The sequence below is a fragment of the Harpegnathos saltator genome, unplaced genomic scaffold (assembly GCF_003227715.2).
Source record: "Harpegnathos saltator strain DR-91 unplaced genomic scaffold, Hsal_v8.6 scaffold171, whole genome shotgun sequence".
In the NCBI taxonomy this organism is placed as follows: Eukaryota; Metazoa; Arthropoda; class Insecta; order Hymenoptera; family Formicidae; genus Harpegnathos; species Harpegnathos saltator.
This window is the reverse complement of record NW_020229952.1, coordinates 444,532-469,159: the sequence shown is the minus strand read 5'-3', so window position 1 is coordinate 469,159 and position 24,628 is coordinate 444,532. Positions and strand designations below refer to the sequence as shown.

General features: G+C 32.8%; 2 protein-coding genes across 4 annotated transcripts; one reads left to right on the top strand and one right to left on the bottom strand.

Annotated features, from left to right (window-relative positions):
• Positions 1–1,301: 1,301 nt before the first annotated feature.
• On the top strand, positions 1,302–15,136 carry LOC105191401 (uncharacterized). Of its 3 annotated transcripts, XM_011154770.3 has the most exons (11): positions 1,303–2,185; positions 2,739–3,716; positions 3,801–6,438; positions 6,534–6,946; positions 8,852–8,878; positions 9,694–9,831; positions 9,963–10,084; positions 10,166–10,290; positions 10,375–10,652; positions 10,753–10,935; positions 11,694–12,468. In XM_011154770.3, the coding sequence occupies exons 2-11, from the start codon at positions 2,991–2,993 to the stop codon at positions 11,925–11,927; spliced, it is 4,884 nt and encodes a 1,627-aa protein (XP_011153072.1). In that variant the 5' UTR covers positions 1,303–2,185; positions 2,739–2,990; the 3' UTR covers positions 11,928–12,468. The 3 variants fall into 3 exon arrangements, with proteins under 3 accessions (XP_011153070.1, XP_011153071.1, XP_011153072.1); XM_011154768.3 differs by having other exon boundaries at positions 1,302–2,185; positions 2,739–6,438; positions 11,694–15,136; XM_011154769.3 differs by lacking the exon at positions 8,852–8,878 and having other exon boundaries at positions 1,302–2,185; positions 2,739–6,438; positions 11,694–15,136.
• Positions 15,137–19,602: 4,466 nt separating this feature from the next.
• On the bottom strand, positions 19,603–21,316 carry LOC105191400 (regulator of microtubule dynamics protein 1). Its single transcript, XM_011154766.3, has 4 exons — positions 20,989–21,316; positions 20,581–20,787; positions 20,246–20,494; positions 19,603–20,120 (listed from the first exon to the last, which is right to left on the bottom strand). The coding sequence occupies exons 1-4, from the start codon at positions 21,124–21,126 to the stop codon at positions 19,767–19,769; spliced, it is 948 nt and encodes a 315-aa protein (XP_011153068.1). The 5' UTR covers positions 21,127–21,316; the 3' UTR covers positions 19,603–19,766.
• Positions 21,317–24,628: the final 3,312 nt, after the last annotated feature.

Genomic DNA, 24,628 nt, shown 5'->3' with positions numbered 1-24,628 from the left:
ATAATATGCAACTATTTTGAGTTCAATATGTCAGTTAGAAAGTGGACGACTGGAAATATTGTATGATATCAAAATAACTGTGATACCGCTACTGTGCAGTCTCTTTCTCAAGCTTGTTAATATGTATTTTTTCTCATCTTCATAATGCCTTCGTAATGACGATCTATTGTGATTCAAGTGTCAATTTCTTAATAAGAGAATTGTTCGCAATTTTCTTAGGTTTTGATCTCTTTATTGTTTGTTTCCGTGATAAATGGAGTATTCAAGTATAAATTCTTGGTAGTCGTGTGTTATCAAGTTGATATGTAATTTCGAGAAAATCTCTAGGTATGTCTCTGGGAGACATTTTGGAGAAAAAAATTCCCAATCTCCTATTATTATTTATTTACTAAGGACAGTGGCATTGGTATACTTTGTATGATATCTACGATATACTCAACTAAGTGTCTTAATTGTTGAATCCTATTTTCCCTTGTGCTACTGGGTAAGGCAATTCGCGCAAACTGCCTCCCTACTCAGTCTCTATTATAGCAATAATTTAACAATTATAAAAATAGGTAATACCTATTTCAAGCAGTGATGGGCGATTTGCGTGTTATGCTATTATAATTATTATGATCATTGCTAGAGTAATAATTATAAATATATTCTTACATTATAATTATATGTATGTACATGTATATATATATATATATATATATATATATACATTGATATATATATACACACAAATATATATATATATATAATAAATGTTATCATTGTGATTATACGATTTTCAATATCGACTCGATCTTCATTACCATATTTTTCATTCTACAGTTATTTTATATACATTTTAAAACAAAAGCTTTTAAACGAGAACTTTAATATGAATTCTGTAGCATGATCAAAGAAATCAATTCAATGTAACAGTCAACAGGTTGTAGCTAAATTTCGTGTCTATTTCTATTTTCTACAGAAGTCTTGTTTTCTACAGAAGTCTTGTTTTCTCACCAAGCTGAACGTACGAAGCGAAACATATGTAAAATCCTAAAGCGCAAAGTGTCGCAGTAATAATTTGAAATATATTTTTTTTCGTAAATATACAGCGCGATCAAACGAAATTGAACACACGAAATATTTTGTTTGTAATTCAAAAATCCCGCGAATTCGGTATTCGTTGTTGGTATTGTATGGCTGCGTTCCGATATTCACTGCCAGTACTGAAAATACATAGTTTGCGTCACGTATACTATAGATTTTTAGTGCTGACAGTGAATATCGGAACGCAGCCTATAGGTCTGTTCTTTTCCTCTGCACCGCTGCACTAAATAGTGCAATAAATTCGAGTGAGACAAGTATATATTAGTTTCACTTTAACTTATTGCATCAGTGCAGAGATGCAGAAGAAAAGAATAGATCATATGTGTGTCGCGCGCAGTGAGCTTGTGCGATTTACGAACGTAGACGGAAGATGGCATGGTCTATTGTTGACCAGGATTAAAATGGCGGCCTGTAATGGGTAATGCGGGGCGACATTGTGCACGGCGCACATAAATGCGACCACAGCGGTGACAATATAAATAAATGAGCTCGATGCGCGAGATTGAACCGTTACGACGCGTGTGCGTATCCTAGGTGGTGTAGGCGGCGATCAGCCGCGTGATAATGCTCGCCGCTTTTCTCAATCATGTGAGCCTAACAGCTCGCAGCTCAGTGGTGGTGGTGGTGGTGCTGCTGGTGCCGCCCGTGTATCGCGTGTCGCGCGTTCACTGCGTTCTTCGTACTCGTGTAGCCATATTTACAGTGTTATTCATTACGACAACTTCGCATAACCCGGCTTTCCGACAAGCAGCACGACACTCCACACCGCCGTCGCTGTTCCATCAAACCCGTATGACACGTACGTCAAAAGTTGCGCGTTTTTGAGTGAGATCAGCGTTGTCGTTCTTGTGGTCGCGAAGCAACGGATATTGTTCCTGCAACTAGTATGCGGTGGTCATCCGGCTGTCTTCTTCATCGGACACCTGCATGCAACAGCCGTGTCGATCATCATACATAGCGACTGAGGAACAGTCAGCGTCACGACCTTGATATGCTAAGAGACGACGCTTCGTTGCCGGGACACGTCTAGATCTCGCGAACAAACACTTTTGTCCGCTGGCTCAGGTGTCCACATAACGTCGCAGATTTTGTATAGAACGTAAGCAAATCAATGAATTTATATTATATCTGTATGATCATGCAAGTGTATTTTTGTTGGTGCACAATTGTACCTCGGATCGTTGTAAACGAAATACACTGATTGCATGATCACTTTATGATCATTAACGAAAACGCAATTGCAGAAAAGATTGTCATAGTGGCTGCGGCGTAATCTATATTTTGTTTATTATTTTAGTGTCTATTGAGTTTTAAACATAGTCTCATTGCTTGTGTGATATTGACCACTTTGTAGAGCACAGCAGTCTTATTATAAACATTTTTAATTTCCTTATGACTATATTAAAAATATTTAAATTATATATACACATATATGTATAAATAAATTATGTATATGTATGTATATACTAATTGTATGTATATGTGTGTATACATATATATATATCAAATATATATATATATATACATATATATACATATATATGTACACACCATCAGTGTGTATTAATAGAGTTTTGATATAATCACAGATAAACATTGTTTATTATTTAATATGGAAAAAGTCAAGCATTGAGTTTTGTATTATTTTTCAGAGAAAAATGGAGATCCTTCATTATCATACAACTAGTCCCAGTTGTTGGTTGTACTTTTCATGACTGTGTGCATTCATTGGAAGTGTTTTTAGTGTTTCTGATTTTGTACAAAAGTTTAAACATATAGACATATTAAAGTTGTGACAAATAAAGTTATGTTATGAGTATCTCGAAGTGTATCTTCAACATTCTAAACAGAGAGAATCTGCTGAGCCTATACCAAGCAAGGCACTATAGTGCCAAGCTTGGGTAATGGATCCCGTTGGTTCATGGTATGCATCATATAATCGTCTCACCGCCAGCAGCAGCAGTGGTACATTTCAAACTACATCAACTACAACAGGTGACTTCGTATCTCATCATTTAGCAACGGCTCCTACACAAACAGTGCCATCGACAACGACATCACAGTTACTGTTACAAGCGGCCCATACAACAGTAACTCTGGCGGGTCAACCATCTCCTTTTAACCCAGGGGGGTTTTTATCTCCATCCCCTGTGGGTTATGACGTCTTTTCCCCCCTGTTCCATCATCCTAACTCCAAGCAGGCACATTATGTTACCCAACATAGGCAAGCTCTTGCTCAAGTGCAAGCAGTATCCGTGACGAAACAGAACACTACAACGGAGTCCGATATTCCTGCATTGAGGGAGAATTATAGTTCAGCGCATCAAGCTACGTTCTTTGAACAGCAAGGTGCATCAACATCACCTACAACATCGACATTAGCATGGACGCATCAGAATAATTCACAACTTCCTAGCCCTTTTGGCATTTTACCACACGAAAGTGTTGTACCTTCATCCCCGGGACCGCCATCTACAAAGCCTAACAGCACCGTCTATGAGAATAATTTCAACGCTCATTTCAACACGACGCAAACTATAAACAACATCAATTCTCAGTTAACCAGCCCATCTGCGTGTGGTACAGATTTCAAGGCGTCCGGTTGTCCAGACACAAAGAAGTCAGTCAATGTAAGATCTCAATCACCTAGTACTATAAACACAAAATCCGTAGTTTCTACGTCGCAAGTCAGTAGCAGTCAAACGTTTTTTCAGCAAGTTCCGACGACGTTTACTTCCGACACCCTAACGAACAGTTATACAGTGGGCAATGGGAATCAATCGTCTGGTAATGGAAAAGTACAGGCGTCTCTTCATCAGCAATCGTGTATTGTGTCGACGCCAAACAATACTTCTGGCAAAGAGTATAGGATACCGCAACCGCCTTCTAGATCTACCACATCGGCGACGATCTTTTTGAACAATTCCGTACGGTCGGGCGCATCACAAATTCAAGACAAACAAGGAGCGCGCAATAGCAACTTCACATCGCTGCCTAACAAAACGACAGCTGCCACGCAACAGAGTATCCAGACTAAGGCGCAGACAAAGATATATCCGGAATTGGGAAGCCACATCGAGCATCGAAGAAACGAGCCACAGGGACATGATAACAATCAATCATCACCGATTAGCTTCTCCATTATGGACAGTCGTGGCTTGAATTACGCTGCGAATAATACCGCAAATTGTAACAATACTAACGGCAAGCTTACGGGTAATCAAAGAACGTCATCTAATGGTAATTTACAATCACATCCTCAACAGCAACAACAACAGCAGCAAACGTTTCATGTATTAAATCAGCAGCAGCAACAACAACAACAGCAACAACAGCAACAACAGCAACAGCAGCAGCAGCAGCAGCAAACTGCATCTTACAGACATTATTTGACGGGATCAACGAATGATACAGAATATCATCATGCAGGCAGATCGAAATCTGTGACTTCGACGGATTCCGCGTATTCTTCTAATACAGCAAGTCAGAATGGACCTGATTGTGGCGTCGTCGTTCCACGACGACCGAGTCCTTTGCAAGCTCATTCGCAAGCTAGTCCGTTGGGTCATGTTCCAAGTCCAGCGTATCCCATGTATAACAGTCCAATGGCGACAATGTCATCACCTTCTCCGTTACAGCAGCATGCTGAAAACAACGGTAACCAATGTGCCAGCAGCGCGCCATACAAAAGCGGAATTCAACAACAAGTCACTCCACCATCACCTTTGGATGTTACTGTTTCTAGATCAGCATCGCAAGGACAGGTTGCTTACTCGTCAGTAATTACTCGAGCACTGGGTACCACGGAAAACAATAAAGCCACGTACAACACAGAGAATAAAACTTACGACAGGCAGCAGCAACAACAGCAAGATTTTGCACAAGCACAGAAACAACAAGTTTGTTGGGAGACTGATAATCGGCAAACAAATAGTAATAGGAAATTCGTCGCTGTATACGCCGGTGCAAATACCGATATAAATGCACAAAATTTACCAGTTCAGCAGCAAGTACAACGGCTTGTGAATGTATCGGACAGACAACAACCGTATTTTGAGACTAATCAGGTGGCGTTGCAAGACTTGAGCAGTTGTAGAGGAGATCCTATGAGTATCGTGAAAAATTTGCAAACGTTACAAGGTCCCTGTCATATACAGCAGCATGTTGCCGTTACTACTCCGACTAGTACAACAGAACAACAAAAACAGGTCGAGGAACGACGTAAAGTTGACAATGCCAATAAAAAGAAAAAAAGTTTGGAGAAAGGTGGACATGGGACGTCGCTAAATGAACTCACGAGCACTACAACGATGACGGAATACCTTAGTAGAATACCTCCGCCAGCTCACCATAATGCGAATCAACAACAACAAAACGGTTATTTCGATTTTGAACGATGGAACTTACCACACCCGCCAGCTAAGATGTTTCCTACTGCATCTGGTGCTTTCAGTTCTCAGTCATCGTTACACCACACGAGTAACTTTGTTGGCACTCCAGCTCATCAACATCAGCCGTTGATGGTGTCGCATCATCATGCACCGCCGCCTATCCCATATTTTCCCACTTTCCATATCCCGACAGGTCACCACCCACATCATCCACACGAGTTTCAGTCTTCGGTCGACATAACGCCAATAGGATTCGGTGAGAGCGCTACGAATCAAAACTCTAATTACAATCAAGAAGTTAGAAATGACCAACCTAAAGTAATTGTTCCTAATATCGAGGAAGAGCTAGGTTTTCTTCAACAAGATCAGCAGCTAATGCCAACTATGAATCAAATAAATAAGGACTTCAAACGACCCAATAAGGATCATAATGTGGGTTTCATGACGAGTTACTTGAAATTTCTGCAAGGTGAGAGGGATCCTTCACCACCACCTGCTATACGCGGTGGCAGGAAAGCAGCGTGGAATAGGTCAAAGCCATACATACCGGTTGAGCCAAGTAAACCCGCAGAAGCTTCAACGAACGGTGAAACTGTGAAACTTCAAGAGAAATTAACTTCGCTCAAGGAGACACCAGCAATAGATTACGCTAATGATCCTAGATATTTCCCGTTACCGAAAGAAAGGAAGAAGCAAAATTTCGACTCGAGTGACGACGGATTTACTAGCGATGATGATTTTCTATTTCCACCAAAAAAAACTGAGAAAAAAATACAGAGCACAAATAACACAGCTAATACTGAAGTTGTCGCCATCAAACCAGAAGGTCAGAAATCTAGGAAAGGGAGACCCATTAAACCTGGCGGACCCACAGATAGGAAAAGAAGAGCAGCTGCAGCGGCAGCAGAAGCGGTTGTGAATAGTCCTAACGACAAAAAAGTATCAAAAAAGGTTGAAGAAGGTAATAGAACGTATTTTCGGAATGCACATAAATGTTCGTAAATTAGCATTTTATGACTGTAACAGTACATATTTTTCTTTTCTTTTTTTGTATAGTGGATCCTTTACTCCTTCCTCCAAGACGCGAAACCTCGAGAAGAAAGGCAAAAGAAAAAACTTCGGTGAAACAATTCTTGGACCGACAACAGGGTATAGACTATTTTGACAATGATGAGGAACAGGTTGACTCTGATTCCGATCCAGCATGGACGCCTGCCGTAAAATTGGCTGGAGACGAAGAAGAAAAAAGAAAAAAACGTGCGAGACCGGTCATCACGAAGAAGATCAGGAAGATCTTGGAAGAAGATGGATATTCGTCCGGGGAAATTATTGTTACAAAAAAATCAACTAAAAGGAAGCATGAAGTGTCTTTAAAGAATTCTTATAATTCTTCCAAAATTTCTTGTAAAATTGACGAAAAACTAATTGCATCTGTGAGTGACGAGGATATCGATATTTCTCCATTTAAGGTAATTTATATAATATATAATTTAATATATATTTTATATAACATACACACACGCACACGCATACGCACACACGCACACATATACACACATATATACACATAGGGTTTAATTACATAAGAAAAATAAAATATTATTTTTGCCCTATATACTTTATGAAAAGAGATTTTAGTGTAAAGTGCTCGATTACATCGTCCTTATGATCGATTTAGTCATCTGCGTTCTTTCTTTTGTTCCATGAGATGACAGCCGTAGGTAGGGAAGAGGGAAATAAAAAATTTATAAGTTTGAACATATCTAGGAATATATATAGAAATTTTTAATATTATCGATCCATTTATTCACATCATAAAAGTTGCTTTAATTACAATTACGATACGATTATTGATTTTTGTTATACAGATTTTGTTTATAGATTATATTATTTTAAAAATTAATATTCAAAAAACAAAAACAGACCAAAAATAGTTTAATTTTAAAATTTTTTCAATGACAAGTTTCAAAAAACAAAACCGAAATACAAAAATACTTGTCGTGCCTAGAGTGCACTTAAATATAGAAATTTTTAGAAATATCGACTTTCGTCCTAAATCTATAAAATGTTTTAATATAATTAAGACAAGATATAATATATACAGTTTATGACATATTATATTTTAATGCAACTCAAACACAGCAAGTCCTATGTTTTATGTATGTGTGTTTTTTCAATCTCATTTCTTTTCTAAAACTTCTTGTCCCTAAAAAAGTCCCTAAAAAAGAAAACCAAATATTTAGTATATATTTACGAGAGTACTAACTTTATTTTATATAAAACGTTACTGCTACTATGTAATTGGTTTACTTTTGTTTAATACAATTGCCTAACGTTACTGTTTTTCTAGGAATTATTTTCACTTGATTTGATATAATTTTTTTTGTAAAATATAGTATCATTCGTATAAGTGAATATGTGAACTTGACATCTTTTTTACCTTTTCGTGAAAAGAATAATATACAGATATACGAAATTCACTTAACATATTATTTTCGATAGAGATCTACATTGTTAAAAGTGATACTGATATTTAATATCCAAAATTAATATCAATATGCGATAAACATCAATTTAGATAATATCGATATATATATATTGATATTTTGTTGATATCGGTATTTTTATAAAAAATTAAATTTTTTCATTTTTCTCTTTTTATACGCGTAATTTTTATATATATGTAATAAAAAAATTTAATCTTGGAACACGTTTTACCAATGAATATTCATTCTCTCTCTCTCTCTCTCTCTCTCTCTCTCTCTCTCTCTCTCTCTCTCTCTCTCTCTCTCTCTCTCTCTCTCTCTCTCTCTCTCTCTCCCCCCCCCCCCTCCCTCCCCCCCGTTTCCGAATAACATGTTTTATAATAAATTTATTATTTGTATGTAAATTTTCTTATAAGTCGAAGACAAGAGGAAAACATTGATAAAATGTCAATATACCGTGCGATATTGTATCATGGCAAAACATCAATATATTGATAAGTAAATATAGGTATTTTTTGCGGAATTTTAGTTTTCAACTATAACTTGTGAACTAGAACTAATTTGATGGTGAGTTTGCAAGTATTAAAGTCAGAATTTATTTTCTACTGTTTAAGCAGGAAGAAAATTGGATATTATAGTTAGAGACTGCTTGGCTCAACTTTTCCAGGGCCCAAGTAAATAGAAAGGTTTTCAGTCCGGAATCTGCTCCTCTTTTGGAGAGTCTGAACTAATAATAACTTCTACGTTCTAATCTTCTAATCTTTTAACAAAAAAGAGATACAATGAGTAATAATCTATCATAGGCAGAATTCATACTACCACCCTCATCTTTATAGCATATTTATCTTATGAATAAAAATTTTCTGATATATATATTCTTGCATGCAGCATTCAGTAGGCAACTCGGAAGATGCGGTAATCTTCAATTTCATTCTAATTAAAATTTATAAGAGGATAACACACATATATATATTTCTATACAAGAAGCTAATAATATCTGTTAATAAAAGTTAACATCATATAAAATAGAAAGTAATACAATTCTTGGTAAATATTCACCTTTAGAGGAATACCTCAGAACGACTCTGATTTTGATATATATTGTAAAAATCACACTTCTAAATAATCTTCACTATAAAAAAATCGGCAGCAATTGTTTATAAACTATAATAAAATATAATAAAATAAAGTATAATAAAAGTTATAAACAAAATAGTGATAAGTATAAATATATGAGAAATGTTACATTTATTATTGAAATTTATTATTCCTTTACTTATGGTTAATTAACTTATTTAGTATTTATGAACAAATTTAACAAACCAATGAATAAAATAATTTTACCTACGTGAGTAAAAAAAATTAATACTTATTACTCATTTTCATTACATAGGAATTTTGCTAATATTTTCAGTACCCATTTTTTTAATATACTGTAAACTTATCAATTTAAAGTAAAGTGAAGATTTAATAGATATATATTCTTTTACTATCTTCCTGTACGCAAGATAGGATGTATCATGAATCGTACGAAAAAATATCAGCATATGCTTTACATGGCTTATAAGATTCATATTTTTTCTTTAGAATGTTGTTTTTGACTGACCGCTGATTTTTGTATGGTGGAGGTTACTTAGAGGTATGATTTTTACAATATATGTAAAAATCAGAGTCGTTCCGAAGTGTTCCTCTAAAGATAAATATTTGCCATATTCTTTTCTACTTTTTAGTCTGGCGAATTTGTCGTAATTAAAACGGATTTGGACGAAGAATATCCTCCTCTTTGGAGGATAGATGGCAAAACGTTACTTCAGAAATATGAACCATTCAAATCCAACGGAAAAACTTTATATAGAAACATATCTACGGTAAGTCTAATCAAATTAGAAAAAAATCAAAAAAGGTAAATAAATAATACAGGTAATTAAATATATAGTTAGATATAGTTAAGTATATACCATTATTTTTTATTGTTGAATGTACATATGTTGTTTTACAGTATTCTGGATGGGCTCCACAGAATCGTCACATATATCAACAAGTACCAGTCAAATTTTTACAACAAGGCAAAATAGAAACTATTGTGGAATTCTTGAGAGACGAGATGATTATCGATGACAGGTGAATATTTATATAACAATATATTTTGAAGCTCTCAATAAACTGTAAAATTTTGTAATATTAATTTCTGTCTCGCTGTAGCGAAAGTATCGATAAGTCTATGAAAGATACTGAGAAATATCAAGATAATTTCGAAGTATATATACAAACATTAATTTCGCAAGCTTTGGATTCCAATTTTCTTACCGAGATCTTCCAAGAACAAGGTGAAACAAAATTATATAATAAATATATTCTTAAATGACGTGTGCCATGGTACTTATATTTACACTTATGTTTTTATTGTTTAGATGATTATTTCTTGTCAAATGTGAAAACTGTCGATGACGTGACCGACGAAAGGAAGCGTCGTCTTCTGTCCACAACGAAATGGAAACAGAATATTGTAACGGCGATATCGACATGGCCGTGTCTCAATGTGCTTAAGGACCTACCGGAACATAAAGGAAAGTATTGTGCTGGTTGTCAGCAGACTAAAATCTATGCGAGAGTTCTGCTTTATGGACAACCATATAATGGCACTACGTTGGAAGGTTCACAACCTGATCCAAAAGTATCTTATGAAAAGGTATAATGCAATTACACACATACACACACACACACACACAGTCGGATGAAACCAAACGAAATCTAATAACCTTCAATTATTCTTATTTCATTTTTTTTAGGATTTTCTATTTTGTCGCATTTGCCAAACGAAAGTAGCATTGTACAATAAAGTTGCTCATCAAAAATATTTGATGTTTTTGGAATGCGCGGGAAGAGTGACTGAAAAAAGGGTAGCAGATCCGCATAAGGACACTACAATAATATTAAATGAATTATTAGCAGACGAAGCATGGTTGAATCAGGTAAGTATATTTCATTATTATCGTAAATTCTACAATATACTATATTATATTAATAATACTACTATTGAGTTGGCCAATAAATAATGTCGGATTTTTCCGTAAGAAACTTTTCTGCTGTTTTTAAAACAAAAGACTATTCGTAACTTATAAAACTTATAGTCTATATGTATAGTCTAAAAGCTAAGATTTTAACGTGTAATTAAAAAAAAATTCATTTTATTTGATTAAGTTTTTTTAATGCTTATTTTGATTTGAAGATGAACAATGAGAAGATGTATTTTCTTTTGAAATTTGCTTTTTTTTTATTTTCGTAAAGATAAAAACGCAATATAAACAAAAAGATTTCTGATATGCATGGTGATAATATGTGCTGTGAATAAAAGAATGGTGCAAAGATGGCTCAAAAAGTTTTGTGATGGAGATTTTAATTTTACTGATGATAAATATTCTGGCAGACCTATCAAGATTGATAACGAATAGCACAAGAGTTATAATACGTTTTGGCACATAAGAAATTGTTAAAATATTAGGAATATCGAAATCCAGCATTGAGAATCATTTGCATCAACTTGATACAATATAATGATATAGTTTTCAGATATGGTGTTTGGATTCTGCATAATTACTTGTTCCAACATTACTTTTTGGCTAACACAGTATATTTATTATATTATATTATACTAATACTTTATTATATTATATTATACTAATAATAATGAGAAAAAAGACCTGTTAAATAAAGATGAATCTTTTGTTAGCTTTTTAAGGAAGTGAGGAGTATTTGGGCTGAGATAGACAGTATGGAGCAACAAGCTAAAATAAAAGTGAAATCGAAAGCAACATTGCCATCGTCAACAATTGCAAGTACTCCTAACGTACTTACGTTTAAGGAGGCTGCTAATCCTTCTGATTCACAGGTGCCTATACAGAATACTGAAAAAAATTCCCAAACGGTACCTTGCAACATGCAGGTGAGCAACATGTCGTCTTAGTGCTATTGTGACAACTGTTTACATTTGATACAAAGTGCACGAAATACATTTATACGGGTCCATTGATACACCCGATGCGTGAACATTTGTGTGCCCATTCAGATACCAATCAAATGTTTTATTGCGAAAATGGTGATAAGTCTTATTGTAAAAATTATATACTGTATATGTATGCATGTGTGTGAGTGAGAAAGAAGAGATCAAACTAAGAGCGTAATTAAGAGATCATAGAGAGAGTTGTAGAGGTAAGCTATATTATGACGTATATATGTGTGTGGTTGTATACACACCACACGCTATACAGATATACACACACACACACGCACGCGCGCGCATACACACGCACGCATATGTAGGTATATACAAGGTGTTTCTAAACTCAATGCTAAAACTAATATATAATGACTTTAGTATGTGAAAACAGATGGGAAATGCCTAATAAATATATATTCGAATTAGAACGGTTTTAAAATTGCAAGATATTAAAGTTGTTTTTGTGAGAAAACATGAATTGAAGTAAACATGATTTGAAATATTGTGTAATGTTCTTTATTCCTTATTGTTTATTCTTTATTGTTTAAAGCTTTACAAAAGCTCAAAAATTTCTCTATCAAATTTGATACACTGTTTAACACAATTTAATAAATTATTTTGAATTTTTTTCACGATTCCGAATAAATATGCCTTTGAACTATGAATTCAAAGACATCTTACTCTCTTGTATACACAATATTATATATTTATATAGTTATAAATATTGTACATATACGCTACATATGGAACACACACACATACATATATATTTAGTAAAAGGTTCACATATAAATATATCGAACATATGTAACATATTCACATTTAATATAGAAGTTACTTCTAGCCCAAATTTTGCCATTATAATAGCGTATAAATGATAGCATAATAATAATAGTGAAAACTGATATCCATGTGAATATAGGCACCTAGAGCTTAGTCTTTATATCGTGATAATCTTATATGTAATGTTAAGCTCCAATGTAATGAGATCTGAAATATGTTAACATATTACAGTGATATGACGTATTAAGCGTCACTACTTTCTGTATCATATTTACATCACGTTTTATCAAATCGCGAAATTTATATTCTGTGTAGTGAATAGAAAGTACTACATTATTTTTCTGAATATCTGTTGCAACTGTAATTATTTGACGGGGCAATTTACAGCATTTATGTATTGTTTAGAATAATTTGATAGAGTTTACGTCGATTGCTTATCCTAAATTTTGTCTTTTATTTGTTTGTTGTGTGTATGCGTCGTGTGTATGTGTGTGTGTGTCTATGTGCGCGCAAGAATATGCAGAATTACGCGAGATATAAGAATAATAAGTATTATTTGTACTTATTATTCTTAAAATAATAAGTTGTAAAAATGTAATACGAGTTCAAGTTATTTCAAAACAAGGCTCTATGATAAATGCAATATTTTTGAAACATTTTCTATGAATTGCGAGATTTAATATATTTACATATAAAAACATTTTTAATGTATACGTTTTCGTGTATTTGGTATATTTCTAATGCGTCACGTTTCTACATTGGTCATTCGCATTAGTATGTTGAGTAAGTGTTTCTTCCAGTGCAACATAAGAATAACAAATATGTAATTCTCTTCCATATTACAATGATATATGTATAGATGAGTTCGCATGCATTATCTTAATATTTTATTTTGACAATTTCTAAAAATCAATGATATCTATCTAAAATTTGTCACGATATGATGCATAGTGATATTTCATTAACATTTTTTGTCAATATAAAAAAGTATTTATTTAAGAATTTGCAAATCTGAACCATAGAAATGTGAGTGATAGATTATTTATGTGAGAATAATCAGTTATTATCAATTTACATATGACAATATCATTAATAGTTTTTTTGTACAGGGACAAATACACATCGAAGTAATTTTTAAGTAACAATGAACAAAACGAAGTGTTGCTCGCTTTAGAAAAACACAACTATTTTTGTGTTTACTGACCAATACTTATTTGTAGAATATTTTAAAATATCGGAGCTTGATCACATTTGGCGTAAATTACGGGAAAGAAAAATATATATTCACATTATACGTTAAGATCAGATTCTTTCCAATAGCTGATAAGTATTTTATGCTAGCGTGATATTCATCGATAATTTTACTGTACATTAAATACCATCCCGTTACATTACGTGACACGTTTGTGCTTATTATAAATCTAATTATTAGATCTGTTTGTTTTCGAATAACTTCTGAACTAGTGCAATAAGTCAGAGTGAAACAAATATATTTTCTTTCATTCTAATTTATTGTATCAGTATGTAATAGTTCAGAAGTCCTTTGGAAACAAACTTATTACTATTATATTATTATTGTCGTCATTATTGATATCATTGTTTAAAGCTTGAACTGTTTAAGTTTTTAACCTGTTTCTAGATTTATTAGAAAAAAAAGGAATATTCTCTAAAGGAGCGGAATGGTGATAAACGTGTGTGGCGCGAATGTATTTTTCGAAGATGATGTATCAAATTATATTTGTAAATTGTAAAAATGTAATAGCGAGCGAAGAAGAGAATGGTTAGTGCGTACCAGGTGACAAGCAAGAGAGCTTTAGGTATCTCATATTTCGACGAGTCGAAATTTATATTAACATCGATCGCACAAGCGATTGGTTGTGTAATAAATTATTGGTCTACAGTCTATCAGACGGACTAAATATGCGGGCATTTAAACACGGGCGCAGTAAACGAATAAAGGAAAGTACGCAGCTATGGAAAGTTTTTTTTCAGCAAATGTGCCATGCAATAGTTCGTATTGAATGTAATTCGTACCGCATGCGACAGTTCGATCCACAGCACAAATCGCGAGTAAAATTGATTCAATTCTCTTCCATATATATAAGGTCGCATTGTCACACGCGGTACTCTCACTTAATATACATATTGTCAATATTATATAAAACAAGACTATTAATATTATTGTTATATTGTATTTTCTTTTCCTTTCGAAACTTCGGGATTGTAGTTTATTTGTTCAACTGTAAATTACTTAGTGTTTTCCCCCAACAATTTTTTACGCGACTCGACTACAATGGTTTATTATTAATTGTAATAAAAAAAATTGCAGTATTTTCTGTTATCGCGATCGAAGAAAAGGTACGATCAAAATATAAATATTATAGTAAGACATTACTCGCGTAATTTATGTTTTTATTAACTATTTTTCAATAAAACTGGAGAAATCTATGAAGCTGTGTCTATTATGACTCTTATCTTGTATCATATTTTTAAGCAGTAAAAGTATAGTAATAATCATTATTTCGAAACGAAAAATTTCGAAAAAGATATCCGACAATTTCGGAATAAGTAGATATACAAATAGCTCAATTCTTCTTGCTTTTTGAATTTTCACACTATTCACAATAGACTACTTATCAGATAAATTAGTATTGGATTTCTTCCTATTACAAATTAACGCAATATAAATAGCATTCAGCGGTTATTTTTATTTTTGCAATTATCTGCATTATAGCAATTGCTTCATTTTATGCTTAATTACATGGGGTGAGGAAAAAGTACAGGAACAGTCTCGAAAACCAAGTATTTTAGAAAAAAATGTTTTGAACAAAAGTTGTATGATTTCAAGGGGGACATAAAATAACTATATCATTTTGTTTACAAATGGCAGCACTTTTGAGATATTTACTGGTCATTACTTTCCTCAAAAGGAAATACCAATTTTTTATTACATCTTTTTCTACCAATTAATTTGAGCAACTTTTGTCTGAAACATTTTTTATTTGCCTAATATGTTTTGGGATATTTAAGGAAAACTTGATAACTTTCTCAATATTTAATTTACGATATCTCGCTAACTATTTGTCGGAAGAAAAAGTGGTATTAGACTTTTTTGCTTTATTTGGTCTTAAGAATATATTGTTATAATAGCTTGACATTTGTTAATTTAATTTTGAAATTTTCAAAAGTTAGTAAGTTAATAAAAGTCAGGCGCTATTGTAATAATATATTTTTGAGACTAAATTGAGAATGACTAAATCTTGAGAGTAAAAAAGTCTAGTACCTTTTTCTTCTGATAAATAATTAGCGAGATATTGTAAATCAAATATTGAAGAAGTTTTCTTAAATATTTCAAAAATTAGGCAAATAAAAATATGTTTCCGACAAAAGTTGTTTAAATTAATTAGTAGAAAAAGACGATGTAATAAAAAATTGGGTTTCCATTTAAAAAAAGTAATGATCAGTGAATATCTCGAAAGTGCTGCCATTTGTAAATAAAATGATATAGCTATTTTATGTCCCCTTTGAAATCATACAACTTTTGTCCGAAACATTTTTCTCTAAAATGCTTTCGAGATATTTCACTATTCCGGTACTTTTTCCTCATCCTGTATAATCAAAATTCATATAATACATAAAATGTCCTATATTATATTGTGAGATTATTAAGAATATGCTTAAGTTTATTTATTTTGGAGCACTCTCTAACTATTTTGAACGTATTTAGGATGATACTGGGATATCTTGTGTTATTTATGGGAATATGTGTGTGGGTGTGGGTGTGTGTGTGGGTGTAATGTGCGGTTATATAGGGTGTCTCAAAAATATCGGACTTCCTGGATAACTTTGCAGGATCAAATTTTTATGAAAAACTTTAAATACAAAAGTTGTAGGAAATCGAATAACGGACTTGATGGTGACCTTGAATTTGACCTTAGCCATGACCTTCAAGGTCATTTGGAGGTCAACTTGAAAAATTTAAATGGGAACTCCTATTTTTAATTACACTGTTGTTTTCTACCAATTAATTTGAACAACTTTTGTCTAAAACATTTTTTTATTTGCCTAATATTTTTTAGATATTTGAGGAAAACTTGATAACTTTTTCAATATTTAACAATATCTCGCTAACTATTTGTTGGAAGAAAAAGTGGTACTAAACTTTCTTGCCTTATTTAGTCTCAAGAATATATTGTTACAATAGTGTCGTGATTTTTGTTAATTTGATGATTTTGAAATTTCCAAAAGTTAGTAAGTTAACAAAAGTCAGGGCGCTATTGTAACAATATATTCTTGAGATTAAATAAAGCAAGAAAATCTAGTACCATTTTTTCTTCCGACATATATAGTTAGCGTAAGTTAAATATTGAAAAAGTTATCAAGTTTTCCTCAAATATTTCAAAAGATATTAGGCAAATAAAAAAATATTTTAGACAAAAGTTGTTCAAATTAATTGGTAGAAAAAAAACAGTGTAATAAAAAGTAGGGTTTCCTATTCAAATTTTTCAAGTTGACCTCCAAATAATCTTGAAAGTCAAGGCCAAGGTCAAATTCAAGGTCATCATCAAATCCATTACTTGATTTCCTACAACTTTTGTATTTAAAGTTTTTTTATGAAAATTTGATTGTGCAGTTATCCGAGGGGTCCGGTATTTTTGAGACACTCTGTATATTATGTGTGCAAATTTCTCTCTTTATTTACTTTCCTTATCAAATCAGAACTCCATTTTCTTTTTCCTTTTTGTTTTTCTTTTTTTCTAAAAAAGGAAATATATTTGAATCACAAGAATATCGCACGTTCTTTTTCTCTTTCTAAAAAAAGAGTTGTACTTGAATTACGAGCACTATCCAGGGAGAAATGGGAAATTGAATAGACGTCAATTCAACGTCTTTTAGACGTCTTTGATGGCTTATCGATGTCGATTCAATGTCTATTCGACTCTTCCCAAGTAGCACATGACGTCTTTAGGATTATCCTGAATATGTCCCAGGACGTCCTGGGATTAGGTGGGGATATCCATGGTTATATCCATGGGACGTCCTGAGGATGTCCAAAGGATGTCCCACTCAGGACATACTCAGAAAAGCACGAGGAAAATACGTCCTCGGGACAGCCACAGGACGAATATTCAGGAGAGTACAAAGATGTCTAATGTGAGGTACTAAGGACATCCTCGGGACGTTCTGTGAATCGGATTTACAGGACACCTTTATAATATTTGCGTCATATTCAGGAGTGAACGATGATGTTTTCGGAACGCTTTTAGGATATTTTCAAAACAAATTTAGGACAGCGCAAAGACATTGTTGAGAGAATCATAGGACGTCTAGTATAGTCGTACTTGTGTACGTGTGTGTGCCTATATAGAAATTTTATCATTTCCAATTATAAATGAGCTGTATATATATTTCTCTGGTATATATACATTTGTTATAAATAATATCAAGTTATTAACTGAACATAAATCTTTGCAATATAATCTTTGTAATACAATAAATTATAAATAAATAAACTTATCTTGTTCTATTACAAAAATAGTGCGTAATAAAATAATTTTCAAGCTCCTTGGAGCTTAAATCAAACGTAAAAATAATTTTATGGAGAATTCACACTGCATTCGACGTCCGACGTATCGACGATCCGATATCTCAGAGCTGGACACGATCTGCACATTTCGGTCGAAATTCAGTAGGTGACGCCTACCGTCTCCCCCTCGCTGCACGCTCAACGGCCGGGGCGATAATCGCGGTGTACTCAGGCCCGTCGCTGTATAAGAAATCAGCTGGGGCATCATATTATCATTAAAATTGTTTCCTCGTTTAATAATCACTTTAAAATATATATGTTTACATGTTTAATACATACATATATATTTTATATATATCACACTTTCACATGATTCTCTACATTATCGGTATGACATTCAAAAAGTTTTAGCCATTGCTCATTGCTTATTCAAAAGTTATTATACATGTATATATTACATGTATATTGAATGTTACATAGGAAGTATATTAAAATAACAATAATGTATACTGTGAAAAAATAGGCTTTATGAAACTTTTTAATAACTTTTTAATAAACAATAAGCAAGTTAAAATCTCTCGAATGTTACTTAGGAAGTATACTAAGATAACATCCTGAACAAATTAGCAAAGCCTCTGCGTAAAGTAAACGTCTTACGTTACTACATACATATACTAAATTCAGTTTTTGTTTCAATCTAAAGCGAGAAGCATACACTTTTGCATAAAGGCATAATACACAACACATAAGAAAATGAACCAATTAGAGTCTTTAATTTCCAGCATGGCAATAGAAATAAAGATTCTAATTGGTTGATTTCTTTGCACATTGTGTATTATGCCTTTATGCAAGAATGTGTGCTTCCCGCTTAATTCTAACAATCTTAGAGTGCGTTCCGTCTCACCCATATGCGCGCATTTTTTATAGATACGTGACATAAACTATAGATAAATGCGCGCATATGCGTGAAACGGAACGCACTCGTAAACTTTGTACATAAGGCAAAGATTTCATACATACATGCGTTCAGACTCGTGCTTTTCGCATGCGCATATCACCACGGAGTATGCGCATATGGTTACAGATAATCTTCATGTTGCTGCATATCGCCAGTCCGACCGATTTTCTGATCTCAGAAAGTATCACTTTTTAACACTTCATAATTCTTCCTCTCACTTGGGAACGACTTTTTACTTTCTGATTTGTGTTTTGCTGATTAAAATACATAATATACTAAAGTTTCATGCAAACCAGAGGGGCAAGCCCGCCTCTTTCATATTTATTTTATTTATATTATACACATATATTTAGATCAATATAAACCTATGAAAAAAAAATATCGATGTATATATAATTTTATAATTGGTTATTGAATAAAAAGTTCTAACTTCCTTTAGTACATACACAAAAAAGTATGTCTGCTTGTATACATAAACAAATAATATATTGTCTTTTCTCTGTGGATAAAATGATATAAAAAATATTAAAATTTTTTTTTATAAACAAATGTTACTCAATATTCTCTGTGCTTCTTGTTTTGCTTTTTGATCGTCATCATTTTCTGCAGGAAATAAAAGAACTTTTTGCAAGTATTTTATTGCATCTTCCTTACGCTTTAGTTTAAGATATGTTTTCCCTAGCATTAATAAATTGTGACTATAGAAATTTGGATCAACTTTTTCAGCTTTTTCATAGTACATTAATGCTTCTTCAAAGGTTGAAGTAGGTGGTTCACCAAATATAATGGATGCTATTTTACGTTGATACCATGTCAAATTTGAAATCTCATAGCACCAACATCCAAGCATGTAAAATGTTGTTGCGTCAGCTGGATTTAATTTTGACGCTTCCTACAATATAAATCACATGACTATAATACAATATTCAATTATGTTTCGTACATATATCTACAAAATTGTATATTTCATTTTACTTGCAAACATTTATATTTAAATAAATTTGTTAAATAACTTACCAACAAATGTTTTTTAATATTTTGTAATTCTCTTATATGTGCTTTTGTACCTTCAAGAATACCTTTACTATCAAGGAAAATAGCCATCCATTTATGAACAGCATGGTGATCTTTTTGAATGTCCAGTGCAGTACTTATTAAGTCATATCCTTCATGAATCAACTTTTGTGCTTCAACATCACTAGCTACTTTGGATATCTTATAAATAGCTCTGCATAGACGCCATAAAATCTCAACATCCTTACTATCCTATATACAAAATTTACAAAATAAAAATGGAAAATATTATATATATATTTAGTCATATAACAGATAATTATGAAAATATTGATTACCTTATGATTTGATAAGATATCATATATCTCTTTATAATTTCCTTGATTAAAAAGTGCATCTGCCCTATCAAGAAGAATTTCTCTCCCTAAAATCTGGGTTTCAATATTACTATTTTGTTTATTTGTGTTCCTTATAAATCCCCATACTCCCATTGAAATAAATGGTGATAATATCCATGACAGTTTTCTAATTCTTACATTGTTTACCTTATACAAAGTATTATTTAAATATATTAATTCATACAAGCACTGATATTATAAATGTTTCTTGTTTAAAATGAGAAAAATATATAATCGACACTTGCTGGAAAAAAGAATAAACAAGAAAGATGCATAGTAGAACTTACAATTGTAAAATATCAGAATCTTGTTCCTAACACATATACATATATATATTTCATAGTGTACCTGATGCACCGGATAATTATTTTTACGTAAAACTTTTAGCAAAATTCTGCTACACTTTCCAACATGGGACAATCTCTGTAGTAGCATTAGGCTACAGTTCTGTAAACTAGTATTAAAAAAAAGTCTAGGAACAGCCATGATGCTGCTTTCTTGTAAAAATTACGTTTCCTAATAATGATTATATCCAAAAACAGCGCTCACTGAGCAGTTAGTGACTATTGATCTTTATTGTTAAATCCTTAAGACCAAAACATCCACTCAGCCAATAACGTTGACAAATTAAGCCAGCGGCATACGGTGCTTGTTTTTGCGCTGGATTGCTTGCTGAATGAAAATACTGCGTTCTGATTGGTACATTTCCATCCATCTTCGGAAATGCACCAATCAGAACGCAGTATTTTCATCCAGCAAGCAATTCAGCATGAGGACAAGCACCGTGTACCGCTGATTTTACTCAACCATTGTGCAGCTGCTGTGTTTTCTGACCGCAGCCACTGATTACTTTTATCAGACTTTCCGCACTGGGAAAAGACGCCATCTGCATCCATTTTGAGAGGGGAACTACGATACTACATTCACTTTCAGGTTTTGGCGGTAAAACCTGCATATGGTGGCAGTCCGTGCTACATCCATTTTTAGGCGGTTTATGTCCGTGCTACAACCATAATAGCATATTTAACAAGCACGGTCTCGCACATTGTTACGCGTTTATAACATGAATTAACATGTTAACATGTGCAAAAAAAAAAAGAATTGACATTGTGTATGATTAATATCATGAAGATCATACGAAGTGTCCGGTAATTAGCTGCCAACCCGAAGTGTGAGGGTAGATTGGGTTGAGACAAACATAAAAGTCCCATACCATTTTGCGAGATTCGCAATAATTATCGAGTTATTAATGACAGAAATCTGAGGAGTAAAAGCGCGCTGACATAGATGATTCGAAAAGCGTTGCAGTTGCTCAGGGCAGCGATCATGAATCTTTTCCCTAGCGTGAACTAATAAAAAGTGAAAGACTTCTGTGAATCAGTGAAAAATGAAAAATTTTATATGAATTTGTAAAAATCGAAACATTTCACACGACAATTGAGTCGTTCAACATGGCGCGTTCTGGATAATTCAATGAATACCAAAGAAATCAAATTGATCAAAATAATAATGTCCGTGTAGTCCGAAGGATATTACGTGACACGCAAAATCCGTTTGATATAATATCCAAAGAAAATGTTTCAAAATATGTATGTACAGGTAATATAAACCTTATGCACCGACGAGATATACTACAAAGACTGATGACCTTACGGGATTTAGCGTACCAGAGAAATTTCCCTGGTGAGGCACTCGGGTGAAAGAGACCGTTTCGCATTTAGCGCAGTAAAATTTAATGGAAACTAATACTTTTCAATCCTTTTCTTCGGATCACAAAGATTCAGAAATCAGACATATTCAAAATTTCAATACTTTTTAATACGTTTCAATTCGACATTTTATACAGAAAAGTAGGACGAAGGGAATGGGATGCGGGCAATGATACATCATGCGTCCCCAGACGTGTCAAATCGTTTATTATAGAGGAGACTTTGATACGGCAACATGTATTCGAATATTTAATCGTCCCATAGACCACTTATATTTAATAAAAAAAAAAAATTAACGCGGATAAATGAACGATTCGTATCAATTTTTCCTTTTCTTATAGAGCAATGAAACAGTAAATCAGTATCGAAAATCGAATACCGATTAATACCATAAATCAGTGTCAGAAAATTGTCCAAGTGCAATGACAATTTGTTCTCATTTTTCAGGTACTTACCCCTCTAATCTCATTTAACAAATTAACTCGGATAAACGAACGATTCGTATAAATTTTTTTGTCTTGTAAAACAATGAGAAAATAAATCAATACCGAAAATCAAAGACCGTTCAATATCTAATTTTTTCATCAAATTAACGCGGATAAATGAACAATTTGTATCAATCTTTTTTTCTTTTATAGAGAAATCAAAGACTAAATCAGTATCGAAAACCGGATATTGATTAATACAATAAATCAGCGTTAAAAAATTGTCTAAGTGCAATGACAAGTTGTTTTCATCTTGCAGGTACTTACTCCACTAATTTACTCAACAAATTAAGTCGGATAAAAGAACGATTCGTATTCAATTTTTATTCTGTTATAAAGAAATTAAAGAATCAGTCAGTACCGAAAATTGGAGACCGATCAATATTTAATTTATTCATCAAATTAACGCGGATAAATGAACGTTTCGTATGAATTTTTTTTTCTTATTGAGAAGTGAAAGAGTAAATCAGTACCAAAAATCGAATGTCGATTAATACCATAAATCAGTGTCAAAAAATTGTCCAAGTGCAATGACAATTTGTTCTCATTTTTCAGGTACTTACCCCTCTAATCTCATTCAACAAATTAACTCGGATAAACGAACGATTCGTATCAATTTTTTTGTCTTGTAAAACAATGAGAAAATAAATCACTACCGAAAATCAAAGACCGTTCAATATCTAATTTTTTCATCAAATTAACGCGGATAAATGAACAATTTGTATCAATCTTTTTTTCTTTTATAGAGAAATCAAAGACTAAATCAGTATCGAAAACCGGATATTGATTAATACAATAAATCAGCGTTAAAAAATTGTCTAAGTGCAATGACAAGTTGTTTTCATCTTGCAGGTACTTACCCCACTAATTTACTCAATAAATTGAGTCGGATAAAAGAACGATTCGTATTCAATTTTTATTCTGTTATAAAGAAATTAAAGAATCAGTCAGTACCGAAAATTGAAGACTGATCAATATTTAATTTATTCATTAAATTAACGCGGATAAATGAACGTTTCGTATGAATTTTTTTTCTTATTGAGAAGTGAAAGAGTAAATCAGTACCAAAAATCGAATACCGATTAATACCATAAATGAGTGTCAAAAAATTGTCTAAGTGCAATGACAATTTGTTCTCATTTTTCAGGTACTTACCCCTCTAATCTCATTCAACAAATTAACTCGGATAAACGAACGATTCGTATCAATTTTTTTGTCTTGTAAAACAATGAGAAAATAAATCAATATCAAAAATCAAAGACCGTTCAATATCTAATTTTTTCATCAAATTAACGCGGATAAATGAACAATTTGTATCAATCTTTTTTTCTTTTATAGAGAAATCAAAGACTAAATTAGTATCGAAAACCGGATATTGATTAATACAATAAATCGGCGTTAAAAAATTGTCTAAGTGCAATGACAAGTTGTTTTCATCTTGCAGGTACTTACCCCACTAATTTACTCAATAAATTGAGTCGGATAAAAGAACGATTCGTATTCAATTTTTATTCTGTTATAAAGAAATTAAAGAATCAGTCAGTACCGAAAATTGAAGACTGATCAATATTTAATTTATTCATTAAATTAACGCGGATAAATGAACGTTTCGTATGAATTTTTTTTCTTATTGAGAAGTGAAAGAGTAAATCAGTACCAAAAATCGAATACCGATTAATACCATAAATCAGTGTCAAAAAATTGTCCAAGTGCAATGACAATTTGTTCTCATTTTTCAGGTACTTACCCCTCTAATCTCATTCAACAAATTAACTCGGATAAACGAACGATTCG